General features: G+C 37.9%; 1 protein-coding gene across 1 annotated transcript; it reads right to left on the reverse strand.

Annotated features, from left to right (window-relative positions):
- Positions 1–10017: 10017 nt before the first annotated feature.
- LOC100888385 lies at positions 10018–27255 on the reverse strand. Its single transcript, XM_030988344.1, has 9 exons — positions 26826–27255; positions 21216–21325; positions 19319–19605; positions 16908–18484; positions 16087–16251; positions 13891–14091; positions 13088–13233; positions 12160–12387; positions 10018–10341 (listed from the first exon to the last, which is right to left on the reverse strand). The coding sequence occupies exons 1-9, from the start codon at positions 26937–26939 to the stop codon at positions 10227–10229; spliced, it is 2943 nt and encodes a 980-aa protein (XP_030844204.1). The 5' UTR covers positions 26940–27255; the 3' UTR covers positions 10018–10226.
- Between the last annotated feature and the right edge of the window lie 417 nt (positions 27256–27672).

Genomic DNA, 27672 nt, shown 5'->3' on the forward strand with positions numbered 1-27672 from the left:
TTACCCATGTAAGATCTCCCCTTCGGCAACCCGCCATGTTCTAGTCTACTTGTAGTAATCTAATGTCGATATCGGAGCTCAATTAGTCAGGCGCCTACATGCCGAGCTCTATACGCTATTCATAGTCCAATAGTGCAATGCGCTAGCTAGCGCTGGTTCAAAGCACGAGACCAATATGGATGAAGCTACTCACCAATAATTGGGTTCATGGTGTCTCCAAATCGTACAATCAATATTTGCACGTGTCGGCTGACGGTAGGCCTACCGGCATCAAGAGTAAGACATTATATTTTGATGTTTTAAAACAAACTAATATTTATGAAAGTTATTGTCCTATGGCGGATTTATTAATATTAATAAGTCAGAATGAATCAGGAGAGCTTGGGTACTTGTTTCTAGTTCATCGTAACTGTGCCATGGACCAGTGATGGCCTAGTGGTAGAGTCGCTGCCCGGCAAGCAGATGCAGGTTCAAGTCCCGCTGGTTCCAACATTTTGTCTGACTTATTTTTCAAAACAGATCAATCAATCGATCTTATTTACTGGGTGTAAGCCACAAATATGTTTAAATAAACCTACGTTTAAATAAAACTATTATTAAACTACATAATGACCACCACCATTTCGAAGCTGTAGGGTTGCTGTTTACTCTCACCCATTGGCGTATCGGGGGGGGGGGGGGTGTTCAAACATAAAACACAAATAAAGGGTGTCTTTAAAATTCTAAAACGCCTTCCTTTTGCCAAGGAGGGGGTGTTCTAAAGTTTTAAAAACACCCTTTATCTTTGTTTGTATCTATATGCCCCCCCCCCCAACAACAAAAAGTACACAATGTTTTGTTTTGGTTTAAAGGTACTAGGGCCTATGTCTCTTTTGCAGCCAACCTCAAATTCTGTAGAACTTTGCAGGAATTATGAATATGTCATGTATATCCTATCTGTGAAATTTAAACGTAAGCAGTGTCCTCATATTCAAATTATGCAAGGAAACCCATTTACTTGCTAAACTTCACTGTCAGACACTATTGAGTGATTGACTGGCTTTTTTTCTTCTTTGGTAATATCATACATGAAAAGAGTTGTAAAGGGTACATGAGCATTAAATTTTGTCTACATCAATAACCCACTTCTTGTGATGGCCAAGATTAAACTGATTGAATCTTTGCGCAGCATAAAACGTATGACCATTTGGTACAATATTTTATTGTCTGAAAATCAAGACTATTACTTTTGGGCTCTATAGCCCTAAAGTCGATTTGACTACTAATAGTCGTTATTTTCCCACTTGAAGACATTTTCAAGCCCCACCTTTTTTAGGGAAGTTCTAAATTAGTATTATCTTTCAAATGCAGTTGGAATTTAACTTTTTTCATTTGTTGGGCCTGCAAATGGGACATAGTAGCTTTAAGGGGGGGGGGGGGGGTGTGGATGTTGAGGGGAAAAGGAGTGTTCACTCCCCACCCACCCCCCCCCCCTACCCCGTTCAGCCTTGAACCGACAAAAGAGCACATAGGATAAATGCGGGAAATAATGATTCACAAGGTTGTTTTCTACGTTTCTCTGGCCGTTTGTCTATTATGTCATATCTCTGCCAGTACTTGACATATTCAATTGGTTACAACATTTGGAAATTATTTTTGATGCTCTTTCTGAAAATAATGAGAAATTCGAGAAAATAAATGTGTATGATGCGCAGCTTCGGTACTCTAATTGGTCTTTAAAAGTAGCACAATGGCCGTTTCCGTGTGAGAAAATAACACACCCTCAACGCTAACATGGAGACAGTCTTTGCCTTTTAGAATAGGTAGCCTTTTATTTGGAACATCTAGAAGGAGGTCATAAATATCTCACCATTGTACAGGTTTATTGTCTGTGGTTATGCAGTTGTAGTATTTGAATGTTAGGTACATTTATTTAGTTTGGGTTTCGAATTCATATTTGCACAAATCTTCATTTTTACCCTTTCGACGTGTGTTATTTTCGGGGGTCGCGTGATCTATAATTATGAGGGATATATTTAAAGGGCGAGGACAAAGATGCTTGAAGAATAAACAACATTTAAAAACGGACAGAATTCGTAGAAAACAACCTTGTGAATGATTATTTCCTGCAATTATCCTATGCGCTCTCTTGTCGGTTTGTTGTAGCTCAAATTTCAGAGTATATAAATTGTGAAGGTTATTTCAACATTTATATCATCATAGGCACCAGAAGTGAGGGACAGTTGCCCCCCAACCAAAAAAGTGGGGGGGGGGGGGGGGCAAAACGCATTTTTGCCCCCCCCCCAAACAAAAAAAGAACGACCCCCCCCCCTCAAAAAAATAAAAAAAATTGTTTAACCCAAAAGAACATAACAATAATAAAACCCTGAATTATATCACATATAAAATTCCATTCAAAGGAAAGGAAAGTTAACAGGAATTAAATTTCTTAAACATTGCGCATGCCACCTATATTATTTTATCAATTAAGGTTTTTTATAATAGCGATACGCGCATATAGAATGGGAATGCGTGTCTGTTTTTTGTTATAGGGGTGAGAATACATGAGCCCCTGAACGCTCTCGTACTTATGGGGGGGGGGGGGTATTTGTTATTCGATACCAGTGATTTACAAATGTTGCTGAAATGACATGATTTTCAGGTATTTTTTTCTCAATTTTTGTGTAAGTCATAACTTGTAATCCTTTGTTGAAAATTAGAAATGTCCAAATTTACAGTCGGGCAAACAAAAAAAAGCTTATTTAGAAGCCTTTATGTCATGGTCTGCAAAACGGCTGGGCTCGAGCCCCCGTCACTTTTTGAAAAAGTATGTTACAGAGAAAAAGAAAGAAAGAAAGAGAAAGACAAAATATGTGACCTGCCAATGTCACAAATGAGTTATCAAAATGTGCTCATCTGACCGTAATTAAATGCCTAAAACCCCGGCTGTGCCCCCTGGACCCAACAAGGGCCCTAAGGCGGCCCCTGGATGCTCATCTATAACCGTTATTAAATATCTAAAACCTCTGAGCTTCCGGGGGCTCAGCCCCTTGACCCCCTGCTGAGGCTCAGGCCCTGGACCCCACGCCAATTTACGCTCTACCTGATCTTTAATACTCCACTTTGAAAAACGTTCCGCGGGGCCTGCATGTAACGTGTAAGAATGGTGGTGATGCAGACTTTTCTTCTACCCCCCCCCCCCCACTTCAATTTTATTTTGCTCATTACGTCACTGCCCCTGGACGGTGAACCCCCTGGAATGTTTGCCCCCCCCCCCCCCCCCCCCCCCCCCCCCTCCAATCCCAAACTGCTTCCGGCGCGCCTGTATATCACATAGGCTCGGTTTCGTGTTCACCTATTAGTGTTATACTGTTCTTTTGTCCCCCCCCCCCCCTGCCCTTTGCCACAGACAAGCATCCCCAATAACCGAGGTCTGAGGGTATGTTTAATGTTCATAGTTTGTGTAATTGTTTTTGGTGGTGTTGTTTATGGAGTAAATGGCAGCATTAAGAACTTGCGTTTGTGTGACTTTCAAATTTAGTAACTTTGTTAATAAAATTCACTCTCAGTGAAGTCACTCTCATTGAAAGTTCAATTATACACTTTAAACAGTCGTAAACTAGACTTTTGGCATAACTAGTTAGGACATTCAAAGGGAAGTTATTAGTACACCCTGAAAGACAGACATTACGCATGTATAATTGTTAAGACCTTTAAACAAGTAAAAACCAGTAGGCCTACAGAGTGAAGGTTTAACGATATCAATGAATATTTAACACACGCACGTCAACGTATCATCTTTATCATGGAATTTACCATACATTAATTAGTGTAAGGAAATTGTTGTGTTTCATGCAGCCTACACAGTGAAAATGCGTAGCTTGTTCTGGAACATCAACACTTCTATAAGGCCTCGATCGTTCAGAAAAGACGCGGCTAAATCGCGACGATTTCAGATGGCGTAGGGTGTAATATACGTCCCATTTCTGGGTTCTAGGACACCTACCCCCTGGACATCCACCCCCGGATAACCACCCCCAGTCAACTACCCCCTAGGACTTAAGCGCAGGACCTTTGGGGGGGGGGGGGGCTCAGTTGCACTATTTTTACACATTTATAAAAAGACCCGCGGCGGTTTACCGCGCTATTTATGAACAAACCGATGCGGCTTTTTATGATGACGTAAAGTGTTATACCTTTCACATTTCCGTATTTTCTTGCCGCGCTCAATTGCCCCATTCATTTACACGTAAAAGAAAACCGCGCCTTTTTTTTTGTGTGGCTGTTTACCGATTTTATATCTCAACAAGCCTTATGGTGCAACTTTGAATCTTGTGAAGGTTTACCTCTAACACCCCGAACATTACGCAGATTTACATTTGTGTGTGTAGGCCACATTTGTTGCTTTGTAACCGTACGGGGTGCCTATTGGAACCCCTGTATTTGATCACTCATCTGTCCGGAATATGAACTGAACTTATGATAAACGTGCTTTCCAATTGATATAGGTTCAGTATATTGAACAGGGGGAGGGTTTATCACATAATATGATCACAATGTCTTTCAAATTTAAACTCTAGGTAAATTACAAAAACCATTAACCTCGTTCACAAACTATTTATTGCCGTCGAGTTATTTTTAGGCACCGGGCTTGCATTTTCCTGATTGGCAGATTGATTGCGCACTTATACGGTATACATATTCATACATCGGAACGTAAAATTGATCTTAGCCTAATAGCAGTTTATTGAACCAGTGAGTTGGGATTAATATTAAGCCGGGACTAATGTCAATCCCCGAAATCGCTCGTAGGAAGAATATTGATCCTAGTTAGTGAATCACCCCTCTCCTGGTTACACATTGAATAACACACACTCAGCCAGAACACGCACACCACAACAAACACACACGCGTACACCCACATCCTAGTGCGCGCACACACAAGACTAAATGGCGGATATACTTCGGGAATCGGTAAATGGAGATATATTTATTTCACTTCAAAGAAACTCACCATGATCTGTAACTTTAACGAAATAGAGACAATGAATGAGATGCAGAACAAATACACATCATCACGTCCAGACACATGGCTTTTAGAAGGTAAAGGGATTGTGTTGTAATACATCATCAGACTCTGAGAATTGTATATAAACGCGAAAGTAAAAGAAAAGAAGAAAATATGTTGAGAAGCAAGGGAACAATATTCTTAGAAAGACCTCTCAAGTATCAGGGTCTCACCTTAAAGACATACCTGATGCATGGTGAGGGTAGTTTTCGCAGAGCTGTCAACATTTCTTTAAAACAAATTCCTCGGATGGATTTAAACCAAATCTCGTTAAATTGCGCGGGAAATCCTGTTCTCCACCCCCTCTATCTCTCTAACTCGGTCTCTAACTCTAGCTATCCATCTCTCTTCGTCTCCCTGTTTTTCTTACCGCTTTTTATATTTTCTCTCCTCCCTCTTTCTCTCATATATGTGTTGTCTCACTCACTTTGTCTCTCTGACAATTATATAGGTACGTTATTTCCCTCTCTTCATCGTGTCACGACCCCCCCCCCCCCTTCGCCCCTCTTTTATTGTTATTTCTCCGACTCCTCTCTTCTCTTTCTATCTTCCTGTCTCCTATCTGTTTCTCTCTTCTTTTCTCATCTCCCCTTGTCACTATATATCTTGTACAAGATATGTCTTTTATTAAAACTCCTCACTTCACATGAATTGGCTTTCGTGTCTACACTTCCCTCGGAACGCCAAGCTGCTTGTTACCGTTTACAATACTTTACTTCGGTTATCTTCCAGTCTTGCTTTGTTACTCTACAATTTCATATGAATAGGAATTAAAGTTATGTGAATGTAGAACAAATAAACGTCAAACTTCACTTCCACCCCCCCCTCTCTCTCTCTTTCTTCTTTTTTCTCTCTCTCTCTCTCTCTCTTTCTACTTCTCTATCTCTTTCTCCTTCTCTCTCTCTCCCACACCATTCACTGCTTGGGAGGATTAGTGACAGGCGCGTTGTTCACATATAATAATAATAATAATAATAACAATATAATTTTATAAAGCGCAACATATCCATCTCTAGAGATGATCGAGGAGCATTATAGACCATGTTTCTAGTCCAATCAACCTTCATGATTTGCACTTCGCGTTTCACACTTCATGCTTATGTTTACTTTATTTCCCTTGTCTCGCCCTCAAGCTTTCCCTCCCTCTTTCTCCTCCCCCCCCCTCTCTCTCTCTCTCTCTCAAGCACACTCTCTCAAACGCGCTCTCTATCTTCCTCCCTGTCTTCCATGATATCCCTCTCTTTCCCTCTCTTTCGTTCTCTCTCTATCTAATTTACATCAAATTTGTTATTGATAAGTTATTTTCTTCTTCCATATTCTTCATTCTTTAATTATCCTCATCCTTCCCTTTCATTTGTCCTCTACCTCTCAATCACTTTGCTTCGTGTTTCACTTTCTACCTACATCCTCTCACATTCTCCTTACCATCATTCACCTTCATCTCTTCCTTTTATTTCTGTATTTTCCTAAATATCTTACCCAATATTCTCCAGCTGTCAGTATCTCTCCCCATTTCACTTTTTTTTATTTATAAGTTATAAAAATGTTACTCTCTTGCTTTTAAATAGATATGTGTGCTTTCATTTATTGTTAATATTTCCACTCTACTGTAAATTCTACATTAGGATTGTATGTTATGTATCTTACTTCTGTTTATATTAATTCAGTTGTTATTACCCAGGGCCCTCTAGGACAGCAGTTTTCAAATTAAAAAGCACCACTGTTTAAATAAAACTGAGTTTAAATAATAATATCTCTCTTGCTCTCCCTCTCTCTCCATTTCCCTCTCACTCTCTCTATCTCTCTTTCTCTCTAGCTCGCACTTTCTACTCCAATATAAACCTGAAGTGCAGGATGTCGTACTTCCTTAAATAATGTTGCCATTATTTATTAGCAATATTGCAATTCGCTAACAATTTCAAGTAGTGTCCCATTAAACATTAACCAAATTTACATATATTGAATTTATTCTATCAAGAGCACAACAGAAGGCAGTGCACAGACATGAATTGAGCTCCTTCTGCTTGGATGCTTGCAATCAAACGGGTATAAACAACAATTCTAGAGGGCGACAAACCATTACATACATATTGTGCACATACCTCTGTGAATATCATTATGAACACAGGGCTGACTAGTAGTTTTTGAAAGACCAGCTTCGTGCCAGGTTTACTTCAGTTTAATATATTGGTTATGCACAAACATACAATACACTCTATGTATTATTGCCATTATTGATTTGAATTGGAAGCGAATTTATTTCCGTATAAAAAGAAGTACAGTATTCGAAACATTACACATTATGTACACATACTAAAAAGGGATAAACGGCTGGATGGCCCTACTCAGCATACACCAACATGGTGGCGCTGTTCCACCAAGGGGTCCAGAATATGATACAAATATATAGAAATATGATATCGAAAGTCACTAAACACAAATTAATAATTAAACAAACATACATATATTACAATTAAATTTGAAGTACAAAAAGTAACACCCTAAGTTCACCCTTAAAATGTATTAAAGGCAACATCCTAAAATTACACTTAAAAGCAACACCCTGTACTAGGCAAGCATCAGCCAAGAAAGAAAAAACAACAAGAACGAGGTTGTGAAATGAATAATTGGGGGGGGGGGTGCATATTATTAAGGGATTATTTCTTTAAAAAAATAGTTAAACTCGTTGAGTGATTGAACATAGGAGGTCAAAAATTAAACAACTAGATAAACTAGTAGGCCTATGCCATCGACTTGAAATAAACTTGTAATTAATTAATGTAAACGAAATCGCGGATTGCATGTATTAGGATCACAAATAAGAATAAGGACAGTGGTTGTGAATAACAAATGACAAACGTATATAATTAAAGATTTACACAAATAATTTTTCGTAGCTATACATGTGCATGACACATTAAAAAGGAAAGAGAAAACACGCAATAGTTAGAGCCAACAAAGCCCAGTAAAATGCATTACATAATAATATAAAAGGAAACTACATTGTTTGAACAAAAAAACGTAATGCCACGATATTATTAATATAAAAATTAGGGTATTGCACCATTACATTTCCCTATGACATGACTATAATGGCAAAGTCATGATCAACTGACAGTGATGTCCCTTTAATAACAATAATAATAATATGTATTGTTACCCGGGGTAGCCTCATCAGTATTCATACTGTTCTCCCTGAGGGCCCTGCAATCATAATTATTATTAACCCGGTTATCGGATTCAGGCTTACCCGCACACAATGTATGCACATTCTCCACTCCCTGGAGAGCATTCCAGCCAGGCGTCATTTTTACAAGCGCACACTTGCTAATCTAACCACATTAGCTTTCGCATCCTACCGGGTACCCATTCAACACCTGGGTGGAGAGTGGCAAATGTAGATCAATGTCTTGCCAAAGGACATTAGTGCTGCGGTGGGACTTGAACCGCGGACCTTGTGATCCACAGTCCCGTGACATGATAAAGACATGATAATACCATAGTAACGTCAAAGGAAAGATAACACATATGTCAAAGTGATTTAACAATAAAAAACAGGCAAAGATAACGCCACAGCAAAATCACCATCAGTATAATTGCATGGTTTTACCACATTATTTTCACAATATAACAAATTAACGTGCTATAGTACAGTCAGAGTAAAGACGTCATAGAGACCACAATTATATTACATTTAGGACATTGTTTTGTCACAGTATTGTAATACTTCAGACATGATAATAAATTAACATTATTCCCAAATGTTGCAGATGTTTCATAAGTAAGATATGATACTACATACCGGCTTGTGGTGATTATATGCTTAGTACATGTGCGGTAGCGAGACACATGTTCCTGTAACAATGGCTCCACGATAATTTCCCCATACTAACGGAATTATTCAAGTGACCCTCAATATTACACTATACACGTACTTAACCCTCACCCTAACATTCCCAAAATATCTCTATTGTTCAATGATTACTCTTAATGTTTGATTTATTGTTATAAATGGTACTGAATAGAGTAAACCTTGACTAGCTCTAGATATTTGTTGGCACCAATCACCAAATGTGTAATATTTGTCATGCTGAAATATAATGTTACTTAAATTTTGTTTGGGTAACAAAAACAAAACGAATGAAGAAAACAAATCATCATTATCGAACTCATCGAAAATGACATGCTAATACTTTTTGGATTCAAGGCTGGTCATTGAATTTATCATAAATCTCGTTCTTAGACTCTTCATCTGAATGAAAATCGGAATCTTAATTTCTGCTCATCATAGGACTTTTCATCAGACTCATCATCAGACTCCTCATCGAAATCTTTATCAGACCTGGGTTACCGAACTCATTGTAAAACCCGTCACCAAACTCGACATCTGAATGATCACCAGACTCTTCATTTTACCATGACATCGGACTCGCCAGGAGCACGCTGAGAATCATCATCCAACTCGTCACCTGACTCATCATCCAACCCGTCACCGACTCATCATCCAACTCGTCACCTGACTCATCATCCAACTCGTCACCTGACTCGACATCCAACTCGTCACATGACTCATCATCCAACCCGTCACCTGACTCGATATGTGAATGATCACCAGACTCTTCAGTTTACCATGACATCGGACTCGCCAGGCGCTGAGAATCATCATCCAACCCGTCACCTGACTCATAATCCAACTCATCACCTGACTCATCATCCAACCCGTCACCTGACTCATCATCTAACCCGTCACCTGACTCGACATCCAACTCGTCACCTGACTCATCATCCAACTCATCACCTGACTCATCATCCAACCCTTGGTGAATTTCAGCGCAAACCTGGCTGCACATGCATGCTGCTTTAAGGCACATCTACGTCAATACTGATGAGAAGTGTCTCTATTCAGGGCAATTTCTTTTTTTTTATAATAACATAACTTCAGTTCCATAAAAGACAATAACATAATTCAGTTCCATAAAAGATAATAACATCGTTTCCAGAATACAGGCCAAGGTGTTCGAGGTCTCTGTGGAGTCTGTGCTCATATTTCCTCATTCAACTTTCATTTTCCATGGACTCCAGTCCGAGCTTTTATATTTTTAATGGGCTAAAACATGGAATCCACTTTCTGCCAATGTTTGCCAACGCTTTCATGACTGTATATCATAATTGGCTTACTCTAATGTAAAGTCTCCACCTCAACTCTGAAGACGTTCTCGTTGTTGATTTTATCTCTGATGGCAAGCAGTTCGTCCCAGCCATCAATCTCCATAGACTCCCAACTCGTCAGAACTCTGGGAGATAAACATAGTCTTGTAAGTGAATCTAGTTAACTTACTTAGACGTTGTGAATTCGTTAATGCAATTGCACATGAGTTTATGAAAGATGCAAACTATTGATTTCTATGGAAAGTAAATTTTGAAGTGATCTTAATTGAATACTACACATTAATAATAATAATAGTTCGTTCTTTTATAGCGCATTTCAGGACCGAAGGCCCTCCCAAAGCGCTTTACAATGTACAATGTACGTTTACATAATAATTACTCGAAGCATTCATCAAATAGGTGAGTTTTCAGCGCTCTCTTAAAAACTTCAACATCAGTCATGGAGCATAGCGACATTGGGAGAGCGTTCCAAAGTTTTGGTCCACCACATGCAAATGCCCTGTCACCATAGGTTTTTGTGGCTCCATGATTGAGGGTGAGAAGGTGTTGAGAAGATGACCGCAAACGCCTTGGTGGGATGCACGGTGTGAGCAAATCTGAGATGTACTCTGGACACATGCCATGGAGAGCTTTGAAAATGATCAGAATCACCTTAATTGTAGCGGATCCGTAATATTTGCAGGATAGTTAATCACTATCCACTCCCTTTCCCAATCGATTTATTTTTTCTCTCTCTTTGTTGAAATGTATCTTGCTGCCGGCTTCCTCTCTAACATTTTTTGTTCAGTTTCTAATGTTTTCCTTATGTGTATGGTTCATTGTTTTACTTGAACATTTCTAATGCATTTCTCTTACCCACAATTAACCAACTAATGCGGATTTATATACATTTTATATTTAGATAATCATAAGACAAAATATAAGACATCGCACTTTTTCAAAGAGAGATAGAGTGAGAGCAGCACAAAGATCCTAAGTTGAAATTATCTCTAAGTTGGACTTAAAGGGGCATGTTCCCGCCAGTGTAGTTATCGCTGCTCTAGTCATCGCCATCTTGGTTCCGAAGGTCGACTTCTAATTTGCATACAGCTGTCAATCAAAGTACGCGCGGCCTGGCCTGCCTTCGCCAAGCCAGCTGATTGCTGCCGATCGCGACGTCACGAAAGTGGGCGGAAACAGCAGCCGAATCTTAGAGCCGAACTGCGATTGGTATTACTTCGGCACATGTATGCGATAATCGTCATTGTCCGGGCATTCGGAACATGCCATCTGCGTAAGAGCCGTATTCTGTTGATGTCAATAGGCAGTTAGCACCGTCCGCCAGCGGGTACGTATTTTGAACGCCCTCTGGAATACGGGGAACATGCCCCTTTAACAACTATGGAAAGCCGTTGGCATCTATGAATTTTTTTTGTAAAAGTTATTCTTAAAGGCATAAAATGTTGATTCAAATAATTAATATTTTCTATTAACAGCGGGGATTTCATGTTCTTGATGTGGAATTTATAAAAAGTAAAAAAAAAGTTGAATTATTGCTTTTTAATATATTTTATTTCAAGGCTACAAATGGCTCTCCATAACATTTAAGTCCAACTTAGTTAAGTTCGATTTAGGATCTTTGTGAAACACCCCCCTGGTATAATAAGATTCTGGGGAAAAGAGTAGGGGAGAAAATCGTGGGAATACTTATGCATGGCATGAAATACAGTATATTTATAGTGAAAGAGAAAGAGAGAGAGAGAGAGAGGGAGAGAGAGAGAAAGAAAGTAGATGTGTATGTATGTGTGTCTGTGTGTGTGTGCGTGTTTGTGTGTAAGACAGATAGAGCGAGAGAGAGAGAGAGAGAGGGTTGGGATGGAAGAGCAGTCGAGAGAGGATAGGTTAGTGGCAGGAAAGGACTATTACTGCGTGACATGGTATAACAAATCAAAACACCACCTCACCTGAAGCTCTTGAAGCTCAATGGAAGGCCTCGAGTCTCTCTCAGTGATTCCAAGACCTGTTTGAGGATTGCATTGCCCACGTCAATTCTGAATGTTAGCTTGACTAGTTGAGGGAAAACCCTCTCGAGGTGCTTGAACATTGAGCTGGGCTCACCTATGGACGGGTAAGGCTCTTGAATGGATCCGTCACCGATGGTCAGCTCTGTCACTCCTTGGAACCCATGAACCCTTTTTGTATAGTTGTTGGAAGGTGTTGGATATTATATGAAAAAAAAGTAATGAAAATAAGTAAAATATGCAGCTCAATGGACAAACCAGTTGGTTTACAGTGAACATGAAAAGATATTGACATGAAACAAAAATTAAATAGGGAAGTTTTAAGGGCAATGGCTTAACAAAATATGGCATCCCTGAGCTCAAGAGCTGCCATTTACATGACAAAGATTGTATTAATTGATTATGCGTAATAAAGATAAAATTAATCAAGTATTGATTTGTTGCACAAATTCTAAACTTGCAACTTGCTCATAAACAATCAAACTATTAATACAACGTCGAATCATCTCATAAAGACAGCTGAATACAACTTTCAATATGGCAATTTAAATGTTATGTTAAGAAAGCTATAAGGGAAAGAGATGGGTTGAATAGAGAGAGGGAAGAAAGGAGATAATGCAATTAGATTCATATGTTCGTTCATATTTTTCGTGCATTCTTACTTCCCAGTTTCTCTCTCTTTCATTCCATATGTATATATACATGAACACACTCATGCATGCACACATATACGAGCAAAATTGTAAATCTCCGACTAACATTATAAATACAGAGACAGGTGGAGGGGGAGGGGGCGGGGACATAATATGAATATGCAAATACGCAATAAATGCACACATATCAGTCTAAAATAAAGAAAGAAATCCATTACCTTTGGAGGAAGTCAAACTCGAAATGTTGAAAGAAGCTGAAAGACAACTTCTCCACTCGGTCAAACATGTCACCACACGTCGACTGCAAGGCAACCACCATGCGGGGGTCTACTGTGAACTCACGCAGAGAGGTATGATTATTACCCTAAATCAATAGAAATGTGAACAAGCCCTTTTATATTATATATTGTATACACTTGTATCAATAAAGTTGGAACACCTAACTATGTTGAATTATGAACAGAATCATCAGACAGGCGTGATAGGCCAAGAATTAACCTTTAGAGATCTATGTCGAAATACAAATCATAACATTCAAATTACTTTTCAGAAATATAACATATACAATTCATTTTTTGATTCTCCCAGGATATTTATATAATATGGACTGGCCTTGAGGGAGATACAACATATATTTCTCAAACTAGACTCATATTGCCCCGAACCAAAGACGAGGGCAATATGGGTCTTGTGAGGGCAATATATGTGGTATCTCCAGAAAGTTTAGCCAGTCAATAAGTTATTGTTATCCAATTCAGACATCTAAAGCAAATACATAAATCAACCATGACAATCTCAAAGAACTGAACAAACTTTGTCGAACCAGCACTGTCAGAGTGATGGAGGTGCTTCATGAATACATTTTGTTTGCCCTTTTGAAAATAATATTTCCACCTGTGCATCATATGGTGCATCGGTGCATAAATGAATAATGATTACATGAATTTCATAAACACGTATCCAGCAGTCATCTCGATGAGGTTTAGAGTTTTGTCCAAATGATCTTTGTCTGACCATGCGCAGAACTCCGAAGGGGATTATTATGATATACCTTTGCCGACGATACAATCGAAGCCCTTTTCGAAAAGAAGTCTTCATGTAGCTTATTGTTAAAAAATGACAAACTCTCTAAGTAAGGGATCTGACAGATGAACACTGCCAGGTCACGCGATGACAGTGGCTGGTCATGTAGGTCCAAGGACTCAACCGTAAGGTTTTGAATCTGCCGTAAAATATAAAAATATTTGAAAATTGAATATACAATCAATTCAGAGAATAAGTTTCCCTCTAAAATACGATGACATTATTTATCATATTCATGTTCCAGTGATTTTCATTGTTTATATGTTTTTAGCCACAAGACGGGAAAAGAATTAACACTTTACATTCAACTGTCACATTAAAAGAAAAGTAATACGCAAATTATTGTTCTGCCATAAATATACAATTTCGATAAAATAAATACAGGTGTTATAATGATTCCAAGCCAAGGCTGTTTAAATTTGTTGTAAATACATATTTTGTATCTGATCAGAACATAATGAATTAAATCCAAAATCATAAAATTAAATTTATATTATTATACATTTTATCTACACTATATATAATATTGTATTCATATAAGTTATAATGAAGATTGATGGGGTTCAACAATAATTATGTACTGTGACTATATTCACTGATAAGATTGAAGGAAAACAACATCACGTTTATGATGTAATAACGTTGAACAAAATATTTATGTTCACGTATACATTACATTCACCGAAACAAATGCTAGTCAAAGATTTCTAGAAAGATATACTTTCGCTAAAGATGCCATTGACTGGGCTGTTGCAGAAATCATTTTGAGACTTTCTGGATTCCAATCTCAGGTCTTGAAGTTGAGGCAACTTGCAGATGAATTAGGCAAGATTACGTGACTCTAAAGATCGTTTTCGAACGTCAGCGTTTAAGTTCATTAACTTCTCAATCTACAATCATGATAGCTTTGTATGGTTATTTTATTATCCCTTCAAAATCATGTTTCACAACAACAAAAGGAATTAGAAAGAAAAAAAAAACAGTAAGATGTGTCTTCATTCAACAAAGTTTATACAGGAAATTAGGAATAAGATAAACAGGCATGTGAAATATCTTTACTTAAACATCTGTGTCTGTCTGTTTTATTGTATTTTTTATTTTTTTATTTTTTATCAAAAAGAGAATACGAGCAAAGGACATGACTTTTCAGCGAATGCCTTCTACCTTTAAACATGGGTGATTATACTATTTATCTAACCTGGCATACTCATTTCCCTTTTTAATGGTGCTAGTGGAGGTACAACGGAGGAGACATGTTTGTTAGTCTTACAGCCTGTAGTAATAGTAGTAGTAGTAGTAGTAGTAGTAGTAGTAGTAGTAGTAGTAATAAAAGTAGTAATAGTAGTAATAGTAGTAGTAGTAGTAGTAGTAGTAGTTATAGTAGTAGTAGTAGTAGTAGTTATAGTAGTAGTAGTAATGGTAGTAGTAGTAGTGCAGCAGTACTACTGCTACTACTAGTAGTGGTAGTAGTAATAATAGTGATAGTAGAAGTAGTAGTAGTAGTAGTCAGGGGCGTACGCAGGAATTTTTCAAGGGGGGGGGGTTTAAAATATTTTGCTCCCGAAAATTTGAAAATCGCACCGGCCGAAAGTCGCTCAGTGGGGGGGGGGGGGGGGGGGGGGGGGGGGGGGGGGGGGGGGGGGGTAAGCGGACACTTTTTTTTTTTTTTTGGTCTCGAAATTTCAAAATTTGACATTTTTCTTCGTGGGGGGGGGGGGGGGGGGGGGGGGTAAGCGGACACTTTTTTTTTTTTTTGGTCTCGAAATTTCAAAATTTGACATTTTTCTTCGTTGGGGGGGGGGGGGGGGGGGGGTAAGGTCACTTTTTTAGGTTAGCCGTGGGTATATATATATATATATTTTTTTAATAATTAAAAAAAAACAAAAAACAAAAAACAAAAAACAAAGGGGGGGGGGGGGGTTTAGCTTTTTTTTTAGGGGGGTAGTAGTAGTATTAGTAGTAGGAGTAGTAGTAACAATAGTAGAAATAGTAGTAGTAGTGGCAGTAGTAGAGTATATATGTGACGGATTTCAATACATTGTATGTAGGTTGTAGGAACCAAATACCTAAACTACTACACTATGCACTATCAAATTTTGATACGAGCATTTTGTTATTAGGTTGATGAACCTACCTTACATTGTTGTGCCTTATCAGCAAGAATTGAGTAGAAGACATAATGCATGGGTCCAAATAAATTTCTGATAACCAGAGTTCTTAGTGATGCCGTTGAGAGGATGAATTCTGCTATGTCTTGCGAAGCTTTGCGGCCACATCCCTTTGTCAAGACAAGGGAATCCTGACAGGTAGAAAGATAAACAATTCTATGACGTGATAGAGACATATAAGAAACCTGTGCTATGACACATCCGAAATATGAAAAATGAACATCAAAGCTGCCACAGATAGTTGCCTCTAGAGCTTTATCCTAATAATTTGAACCACCTTGATGACTTTGTTTAGCTTAAAAGAAACGTGATATGTGTGAACGTTTATGGTAGTGCACAGTACGTGCGTTATTAATCATCATAGCTAACCACCGAAAAATACGCTGTGAAATACTAAAGCGGTTTGAAAAAAGAGAATATTGCTTTTTGTGCAACTGAAAAGAATCGGTGTAATTACGTCATAACATACAATTTGTTTACAATGAATTTTAGACATTTAATCGAAGAAAAAAAATACGCCATATGTCAGCACTTAACATTACTTATATAATAATAATAAATAGAATGATGATATTATATGCTGTAGTCTAAAGTAAAAAAAAATACCTAAGTAAAGAACCCTCTGTCGAACATAATGAGGAAAATATAGGAATATCCATACTATAAGGTGTGATTAGATTTGGAGCCTTTGTCAGCTAGATGGTTCTAACTTTGGCTATCATGATATACCACGAGATGTACATCAGGTTTAGTTACGTTTTGCCTAAGAATAGAAAGTTTTGTTTACCACTGCATGCAGATGGTCCCTGATAAACAGAAATCCAGAGAGCGTATGTGATGACCAACTGTCAGAGATCACCAAAGTTGTCCAGCTTCCCATTAATTGATTCACCACTTTCTCGGCAGCTGATTGTTGTTGGCTCTCATACGCTACATCAATGATGAAATCCGTTCCATAATCTTCTTCAAACAAATTCATGAAGCTATTCCTCTTTTGGGCAATGAGACGCGTTACAATGTCCAGGCCAAGGTCACTCCCTTGAGCAGACGTGAAATAGAGCAAATAACGAAACTCCAATTTCTCTGCAAGGAAGTCAGCTATGATCCTCTCATATCTGTTGTGATCTGAACTATGCAATGATGCCAGATACTTGGCCGCCATAAATTCCTGGAAGAGCTTGTGAGGAAACTGCACCATGGACATTTCTAAATGAGGGTTGTTCCGTCTGTCACATCTCGGGGTAGCATGCTTCTCTCTTGTCAGGACCCCAACTTTGCAGCCCATTTCCATAGATTCTCTGCAACTCTGAAAGGTGTCTTCAGGAAACTCTAGACGTCTGTCTTTAATCCCCTGAAAGGCAATTTCGCCAATCGCTTTTAGATGATTGGGAATCATCTGACGGAGCTCCTGCACAGTGGGACCTGTCTGGAAATCATCCTTGGATCCATAATGGTCTACCAGAAAGTCAACCATCTCTTCAAACACCTGTGAAAATGTCTTCAACTTAGACATTGCTTCTCGTCTTTTTCCGTTGGACTCCCTCCACATGATGCACAACATAGCACAGAAGATCGGGAAGGGTGCCATGTTATCGGCAATGACATCGTTGCTGGTGATGAAATCAATCAGTTCTTGTGAGGGAGCTGCGTCTTGGTGAAAGAACTTCGTGATATACGCAGCAACATTGTCGACTGAGAACCCTTCTAGGTATATGAACGCGTATACTTTCTTGAGTTCAGTGCTGCTGCAGATCTCATCCGCCCTCCACTGTCGTGATGTTACCAAGACCGTGCCAGACATGAACAGCAGGTTGCGAATGATCCGATTGATTTGATGACGGTGTGATAACTTTCCCCAAAGTTCGTCTAGACCATCAAATACCAGAAAGACGTCTTCCTGATTGGATAGGATATATTCATCTATCTGCGCTGCTGTAAACGGATTGTCGTCAGGTAGGTAGGATTTGATAACTTCACCAACTGTCTTGTTCTTGGCCTTGCGAAAGGAAATCACAGCAACTAACTTGAACTGCTGGAAGCCAAGATCATTCGCCCAATCCCAAGCTATCTTGGAGCAGAATGTCGTCTTTCCTGCTCCACCTCCACCTTGTACTAGTAATCGATTTGGCGATTGTCCGTTGATTTTTGTTTTGAGGAGGTTGCAATAGAGCAGCGAATTTCTTTTTGTTTTGTCATTTCTATCTTCTTCGCGCAAAGTCGGATCGGTGTAGATACGGTCGAACTCAAACATTACGTCATTATTGGTTGGGTCTGCTTGAATGGTACACATATTGAGGCAGTAGTACTTCTTGATGTCTTTCACAACACTCTTCAATAGGTCATGCTGTGGAAGATCATCGGGAGCTAGGAATAAAATAGAAATAAAAAATAAAATGAAAACAAGAATAAACATGAAGAAAAGAAAGGAAATCAAATTAATATTGTTTCTCTAAATTTGTATGCACCTATGTCTATACATTTGCCGAATATTGTATTTGTATTATAGGCGATGCATTCCATTGCATTTGCTGCCAAATATATGCCACGCCACACAGCTAAACAGATAATCTCCCTGTACCACATTGTACATTGTATTGATATTGGGATAGATATGCTGAACGCTTCAATATTATTTAACCGTATCCAGTACAAGACCAATCTGCACGTGCTATGAGGATTGTCATGGGGCTAATCAAGAATGGAAGTGGGCAATTTTGCAGTATCATTGTTTCGCAAAAAGAAGGTAATCCTTCTGTTAATTAATACATGGGGCCTATTGTTTTTGCTGATCTGCATGCATGATAAACGAGGGTAAATCGGCACTGATGGCATATAATGACTTTTCTAAAATTCTTATATAAACGTCAAGCAAATCTTTATCAAGATAATATATAGATGCTTTGTGACATTCCTTATGTTTGTACTTTCCTGAGACATGAGTGATAGGAAAACATTGGACGGTTTATTTTAGACAATTTTTTTCCATTATCATGTTAAGAGAAGAAATATGGCTCCCAAAATTTTGACTGCATGGTTATAATGGTATAGTGTATATATAATTGTATGTCTAGGGTAAGAGCCAGTGCGATGACAACTCTTATCGCCTTTAAAAAGTGATGTAAGCGGATTTTTTAAATTTGTATAATCTATTCGAATTACTTACAAAATATAACATTACTTTAAATTGTTATTACTCACTGGTTAGGAGCTCTGCAAGATCTTCACGCTTAATCTCCCTGAAAGCTTCTAGAAGAGCTGGGCGTTCTGTTGCCTTTCTCTGGGTATTTCGCCAATCGCGGAGCATCTTCAATGTACCCCCACACGTCACATGCTGACCACGGATGTTCGTTGCTATGTACATCTCAATATCGGCCGGATCAAAACCAAGAGCCTTGCCAAGAGTATCTACATCCATGTTGCCTCCAGTTAGATGCGCAACTTTCTTCAAGATGTCATCGAAATCTTCTTCATTTCCGGAATGACTCCTTCAAAGACATATAAATACAATTATTTGTCATGCAATTCAGTATTGAAACTATCGTGGAACTGTCTGGGGGTTAAGCCTACATGTACATCTTATAGTTAATTTTGTTGACTGAAGAGGACCTGGTACGAGTTTTGAGAAATTAGCCAAGTTTAGGTTGACCAAACCTTGCCGAAAGTCACAAACAGTGAAAAGCTCTAAATATAGATATACGCATTTTGAACTACACAGACATGAGAAAATAAATCAGGTTCAAACAAAATTGGTGTATTTATAGTTGCATTTTATTTCATTTCATTTCATTACATTTCTTTATTGTGTCCATATAGGATAATTGTTTATATGCACATGAACAATCTTGCTTCAACATATGAACATAGGAACAACATATAATTGACATTCATAGAGCCCTGTTTTAGTATACATTTGATATAATATACATGGTCATGATGAATCTACATTTAAATACTCTTTCTTCTTCTTCTTCTTCTTCTTCTTCTTCTTCTTCTTCTTCTTCTATTTTTCTTCTTACATACCCTCTATTTTTTTTAAAAATTGTATATGCTCTAATCTGAAGTAGGTATTTTGTGTTAAAAATTATTTCTTGATATGGTATAACAGTAGGGGTACAACAGTAAAGTAAGTATACTAAAACAATATATATATTCGTGTAACATGTCAATGAGGGTATTTTGCATGGTTTTCACATTCTCTATTCTTTACTGGGTTTCATTAACTACTCTTATGGACAGTGGAATGAATGAATTATGCTGGCACTCCCGATCATTTCCATGAATCACTCATAACATATCGAACTTAAAGGGATAGTTGAGATCTGTTGCAGAGTGCGCTACAATTGTGAGATAATGAACAACTGAGTGTTAAGTTTGAAAGAACATACAATTTAAACGAGTATATCATCTTTGTTTGATCAAAAATGGTTCAGAGACGGCTGAAATATCCATAAATATATTATTTCTAATACTTGTGTACCACAACCAATATTAGATAATTTGAAAAAGCCGTTGAAAAAACGAAATAGCGTATTTTACGTCGTATTTCAGCCAATGCCGATGTTGGCTTGTTTGTTGGCGTTTTCGGGTTGGTTATATTAGGCACAGCCAGCCGGCCTTTGTACTGTTATTTTTAATTAAATAATTAATTAACGGTCACCGTATTTTTTTTTTAAGTGGAGCTGAATTGGTATGATCGTATTGGCGAAATTTCACACATTTCGGGGTCTAAAATTACCTTTGTAGCAATTTTAGCTTCTAAAAGGGCACTATAAATGTCATAGATAAGAATAAGAGCAATAACCGTGCACTGTGAAGACATTTGCGGTCTGAACACAGAACTCAACTATCCCTTTAACTTAACTGAATTAGTCAATCTTAAGGTCGTCTTAAAAGCCTTTTGAGATTCAAAGAAGTAGAGGAGAAGTAGGAAGAGGAAGAAAGAGTAACAGAAAGTCAGAAGTAGTATAAAAATGAGAAGAAAGGCAATAGTTTTAAAGAATAACAAAAAAAAAGAACACGAACAAGAAGAATATACATTAGAATGTCAATACGTTACAAATACTTGTAGACGGAAAATATAAACAGTAACACTTACACATGTTTGGTTTTCGGTCCAGGGTTGGATTCCACATCTCCAGCCCTCATGAGGAGAGTTTGGGTGACGTTAGGTTTATCGGCTTCGTTAAAGTCGAGGTTCTGTGGAGGCTGAGTGGTAAATGAATTTTTCATTATGATGGCTGTCTGCTAGAAGAAAAAAACATTATAATTGTTATTATATACCTCACTTAAGTAATCCAGCCATCTGATTGGTCGAAACTGCATTCATAAACTTCAACTGTTCCTGTAAAATTCCCGGTAACCATGCATAAAACATTTAATATTTTTAATAACCATGGTTATTAAAAAAATAGGTCAGCCTCCATGGTTACCCATAGGTTTACATGTTAAAAAATGGTTTGAGCGATCGAGGATACCGTATGTGTGCGAAGGATTGGTCGGTAATTTCAATACAATTGAATCTCGATCGATCTTACCGACAATTTTATCTTGCATTGTTGACATGAAGACGAAAATAAACTTCCAAAAACAAAAAAACAACATCTGCCGATAGATCTTGATCTAAGTTCGTGCCAATATGCATTGCAAAAGTAAAAGAAGGGTCCGTTTAATGGAGCTTTTGCGAAGCATTCATCACGCCGAAGCCGGTTTCAATCCATTTTAATGTATATATTGTACAAAACTGCCAAGCACGTGAACATCGCGCGATGGACGAGTGGTGTAAGGCGTTGGTGTAAGATTCATCACTCATTGTACGCAAGGGTTCGACTCTCACCTCCGACAAAAAAAAAAAGTATTTTTTATTTTTTATTTTTTAGTCTATTTTTTTTCGGCATATAAAAGTATTAATGACTGCTTTAATATTCGAGAAATAGTTGTTTTTATACGCTCTCGGGAAGGTTACAATTGGGCTATTCCCCTCGGCACGCCTCGGGTAATAGCACAATTCTAACCTTCCCTTGAGCTTATAAAAACAACTATTTCTCTCAAAGCAGTCATTAATACTATATTATAATTACTAATTTGTATTTTCAGTACTATTATTATAATAATTATCATAATTATCATCACTACTGTTATTGGTATCCCAATTATGAGAGATACGTGTTTAAAGGGGTGAAGCATGGCAAATACTGGTCAACGCCATCTACGACTTGTTTTGGACAACTGCACGTAAACAAATGGACTTGATTAACGGTCAGCTCGCGCTAGCGTTCGCGAAACAGACCAAAGTTCTCCTGACGCTTCGGTTAAGCGTATGTTGCACGCATGTGAATGCTACGGTCGCGTCGTCCGCAGTCATAGTAGGGACTTTTAGATTTGCACGTCGACAGCTTTGACTGCAACGTGTGACGTCTTTTTAAGGCACTGCGCATGCGTCACGTCGTCTCAGTCGGCGATCGAGAATTCTTCAATCTTGATTTTCCTAAATCAAATACGGTACAGGTATATGCCGCGTGCACATAAAATATACAGTTCCTCAGGTAGACAAAGGAACATCCCCGGTCCCTGCTATTATGTAAAAATGTGTAAAACAGGTGTCACATGCATTTTCACCTGTTCTACACATTTTTACATAATAGCAGTGAAGGGATGTTTTTTTGTCTACCACAGCAATTGTTGAGGGTAGAATGAGGAACTGTATATTTTGTCCTCTTTGTCCGTCATGTTCATAGTGTTACTTCCTGCATGCATGTATATCGTCGAGTGCAATCTAAAAGATTTCTAATTGTAGTCAACATGAGCAGTTGAGTACGTTGACACGCATGATCAGTCGGCGTTTGTCGGGTTCTCGTCCACTCAATCTAAAAGTCCCTATACACGTAGTCTCCTCAAGCTACACCCCGTTTAATTGAGGAATTAAGTATATATTTAAATTGGTACTGATTGTTGAAGTGAAGAAGAAGCGAGAATGAAGGTCTGGGATGTGCCATCTATGGTGGTAGAGAGTTAATTAATCCTCATTAACACTCATTAAATGTATACATGCACCAGAGGCAAATACTGACTGCATGCCTTGTTGCTTAGTCAGGTAACCGTGCATGCAAATGAGGCAGACATCAAACACAAGTTACAAAGTCATTTCATTACATTATTATCATCAATAGAAGTATTTTATTCGGCAAAGACGACCAAATGATTTGCCTAAGAATATAAGTAAAATATAGGGTATATTGTATTAAGCGTATTATAAATGTAATGTATTATTATTATTATTTTCATTATTGTTATTATATCCACATTTTACTGGTTTGTTCAATGAAAGAATACAGCGGAAATGTCATAATGCAAGGATCAAATTAATAACCAATATATTTAAAGTAAACATGGCATTTTCCAACCCATAAGTCCCGATTCCGTTATGTACAATAAACTCATTCACAAGGTCTTGCACCATTTCGCGTCCGCATGTAAATTCAGGGATTCCCCATTTTAAATGGTAACCGTGCGTACCTGAGAATACATTGTATGTCCAAATACAAGTTTATGTTCCGAATTTTAATCAAAAAAAGGTATCACAAATACTAGGCCTGAGTCAAACCGTTTAACCGACGGTTATCCGACCGCATTCATCAAAACCGTTTGGCATTTCTTGCTCCGTTTAACCGTTATTTGCATACATTTTGGAATGTGCTAATAGCCGAGGATAAAGATAATCAAAGAAACCGCAGTGTAATGTTACACCCTGTCCGCTGCGCGCCAGCTTTCTGGCAGCAGTAATCTCCATGAATGAATTTGTAAACAATAAAACTACCATGCCCTCTTCCCTATTTTCTCACCCTCTCTATTCCCTTCTCTCTGCAATGTGTTCATGTAGCTTTTCTTATTACTGCACTCTCAGACAAGCAAAGTTCTAAATGTTTACACATTCGATGGTCAGTTCCTCTCACATCCCTTCTCCCCGAGTCTCTCTCCCTCTCTCTCTCTCTCTCTCAATATTAATATCAATCCCTTGCCGACTCACCCCCCTAAAATAATGTTCATATATAAATAAAATACAAAAATAATGATAACAATAATAATTGAAGTTTTAGAAATATCAATCAACAAAGTCTTGGACGTTGTGAGTAGTTTAAGTTTTTGATCACACACAGCCACCCTTTCTATCTAGTCTCACTTGTCTTATTTCTTCACTCTCTCATGTCCCTGCCTGGTCCATGCAGCTCTCTTTCACACACACACACACACACGTACACGCAAACCTCAAACATCGTACACACAAACCTCAAACATCGGCGCCCATTACACTGTACATGTGCATACACACAGATGGAGAGCACATGGCTTCTTGACTCCCACTGAACTGAGTGAAAGCACGTGCGGTCACCAACCTGTAATTTATGCTGGTATCAAACTCCACCCACATAGCTAGAGAACCTTCCTGATTGGTCACTAACTTGGATCAGCTCATTGCAGGGTGTGTCTTGGGTGTGAGTGTTACACACTTCCACATAATTTCATATGGCAATGATACATGCAGCAGGGACATGCTAGACATGTCCCTGCATGAAGGGAGCTCTGTCCCTGACCACATGCAAACATTGCATTGCAACACGTCACAGATCAAGCTATCTTCACAGCGTAACTTTGCAAGGTTAATCATGATATCAGATTCAGATGAGGAATAATAAGACATTTTTTATGTTGTTTATTACTGGTCTCTGTTTATCAGGATGACCCAATTTGTGCCATAGTCCGGCTCGGAATGCTCAGCCCAACAGTCTGAAGACCATCAGGCGTTCCGAGCTACATTGCTATTACAAATACTGTATTTTCACTTTTTCAGATTATTATCAAACGGTTAAACGAAACCGCCCGTATAGTTTTAACGGTTAACCGTTTAGGGCAAAAACCGTAATGACTCAGGCTTAACAAATACATGTAGTAGCAAAACATTATAAAAAAAAACTGGCGTAAAGTGCAATTAAGTACATTAAACAACTAAAGCTATGGTACATGTACCTCATCTACAGTTCAATTCAATGTTAGCTTGCCCAATATTGTTCAAAAATCTCTCTGTATAAATGTACATGTATACTAGTCAAGCTGATATTCAGTTCGTTTTGTAAAAGATGAAGTTGGTAAAATATTTAAAGAAAATTTCTTCCTCATCTACAATTCAACGTTAACTTGCAAAATATTTGTACATGTTCACACATCTCTATGTAAATGCATTAATTAAGTTGATATCCAGTTCATTTTGTTTTAGAAGAAGTTGATAATATTACCTTGACAGAAATCTTTTTATTTTCATTTACTGACGTATATTTTGTAGAACTGTTGTTCGACAACATATTGTACATGTGCATGTGATGCACATGTATGTATGTGTTGTATTTAACAGGTCGTGCCAAACATAATTGTTTGAGTACATCTTGGATTGGTTATGTACTATGTAAAGCTCTCAATTCGCGTATTCTTTCATCTTTTCTTATAAGTGGCATGTATCAAACCACCTTAAAAATACATGTACACGATTTATAACATTTCCAAAGATGATATAGTAACACTAGTGTATGGATTTGTTATTCATTCATAAGTTTTGACTTCTTACATGAATGCAAATAAGACTACCTTTAATTTATTCCTGAGCTGATAAGTTTACCTCATACCAGTATTACATGTAAGTAATGCAGTATAACTCTTAAGCAACAAATGGTATCCATTCTAAATGTTATAATCTAGGGTACAAGACTACAAGTGTGTATACATGTAGATCGCTTTTAATGTCATATACTTTATATATGTACTTGAGTGAATTCCATTGATCAGTATCAGTAAGTTCTAATATGACTTGATATGTGTAGTCTCCTCGTTTAATATTGGTGGGTTTTTTCAAGGTTAAATTATTTCTGTTGTGTTTTCGCATAAAGTGTATCTAATGCAGAATTACCTTATATTATAATAAATTGTAGTATTGTCATGGGTCAACATCTATTCAATATTTGCATGAACTTTACACAAAAATGCATAAACATGTACATGTATGTGTGAGTGTCAGTTATGATATTGGAATATTATGCTGCACTTGTGCAATTTTAAAATCCATGTAATCTTGTTGATCCGCCAAAAAAATTATAACTGGCGTAGAAGATTTACAACTGGGCCAGAAAAATTGAGCTGGTTCAGTTTGATTTTAATTTTTACCGGTTTGGTAGGGGATACAACTGGTCCTGTTGAAGTATAGCCCGTCCCAGTGGGCTAGTTGAAATCCAACTGTCCACTTGTATTTTATCTGCCCCAGAAGTGATTAATCGTGAAATAATGGTCCAGTCGAATTTCAACTGGTTTGGAGGGTTGTACTTGTAGTTGAACTTTTGTAGTAATGGTCCGGTTGAATTTGACCAATTAAATTACAACTGGTCTAGTTTAATTTCAAGTGGTCTGGCTCAACTGGCAGTTATTCCATATCAATTTCCAGCCCAGGGTTACCAGGTCGCTCTATTACCTTTAATTAACTGGTTCAACTGGACAAGTTAGTGAGTTACAGCAAGTCTTTCTTTTTGGAAATTTTACTCATGTTCGGTCTGAAAAGAAGCTTCAGTTCTATACTCACATATTATGTGATCGGCACTTTATGGAATAGAAAAGAAGTAAGGGTACAGCTTATTAAGTTCTTGCCTATTACAAATATCGTGAAACTTACCCATTTAAGATCTCCCCTTCGGCAACCCGCCATGTTATATCTCAATATTATGTGGTAATAGTTAACACCGTAGCTGTCGCAGGCCCATTTGTAGAAGACAACCTTGTGACTCATGATTTCTTGTAATTAAGTACCAAATGCTTCATATCTTCGGTTCGTTGTACCCCGAATTTCAGGGTATATTGTAAAGGTTATTTCAACATTTATATCAACACATAGATGTGAACAGATGGTAACACTGATGAAAAGTTGGCCGCAACCCGGTTTCAGATACACATGTTGTACTGCTCTCACGAGAATCAATGCCGCAGACGAGCACCTGCAATAACCGTCATAGGGTGAAGGTAGAACCGCTGAACCATGAATCGCCCATTTTAGATCAAAGCAATCAATTGAATCAAATAGAGATTGGAAATTTTTCTGTGTAGCGATTTAGCTATGAAAAAAATGGCGACGCCTCGGTAAACAATACTTTGTGACGTCGATTATTCTTTTGAAATCCTAACGGTCGTATTTTGGTTTTCCCTTTAGAATACTTCGCACTTGACAAACAAACATGATATCATTTTCTCATTGATATCAAAATCATGTTGACACTGAGGGCGGCAGAGCCCACCACTGAGAATATTACATTGATTTGAAAGAGTATGCTATCATAAGCTAAATAAACTATTTTGGATAAAACGCTTTGGGCAGCATAAATGACTACCAGATGAGTTACCAGTTGAAACCAGTTGATTTACCAGTTGAAACCAGTAGAATACTAGTTGAAAAGTCAGTTCAATGTAACTTTATGCATATTCATCATTAATTTGCATGTTTTCACAGAAAATGTAATTATCATGAT

The sequence above is a fragment of the Strongylocentrotus purpuratus genome, unplaced genomic scaffold (assembly GCF_000002235.5).
Source record: "Strongylocentrotus purpuratus isolate Spur 01 unplaced genomic scaffold, Spur_5.0 spur5_scaffold_17, whole genome shotgun sequence".
In the NCBI taxonomy this organism is placed as follows: Eukaryota; Metazoa; Echinodermata; class Echinoidea; order Camarodonta; family Strongylocentrotidae; genus Strongylocentrotus; species Strongylocentrotus purpuratus.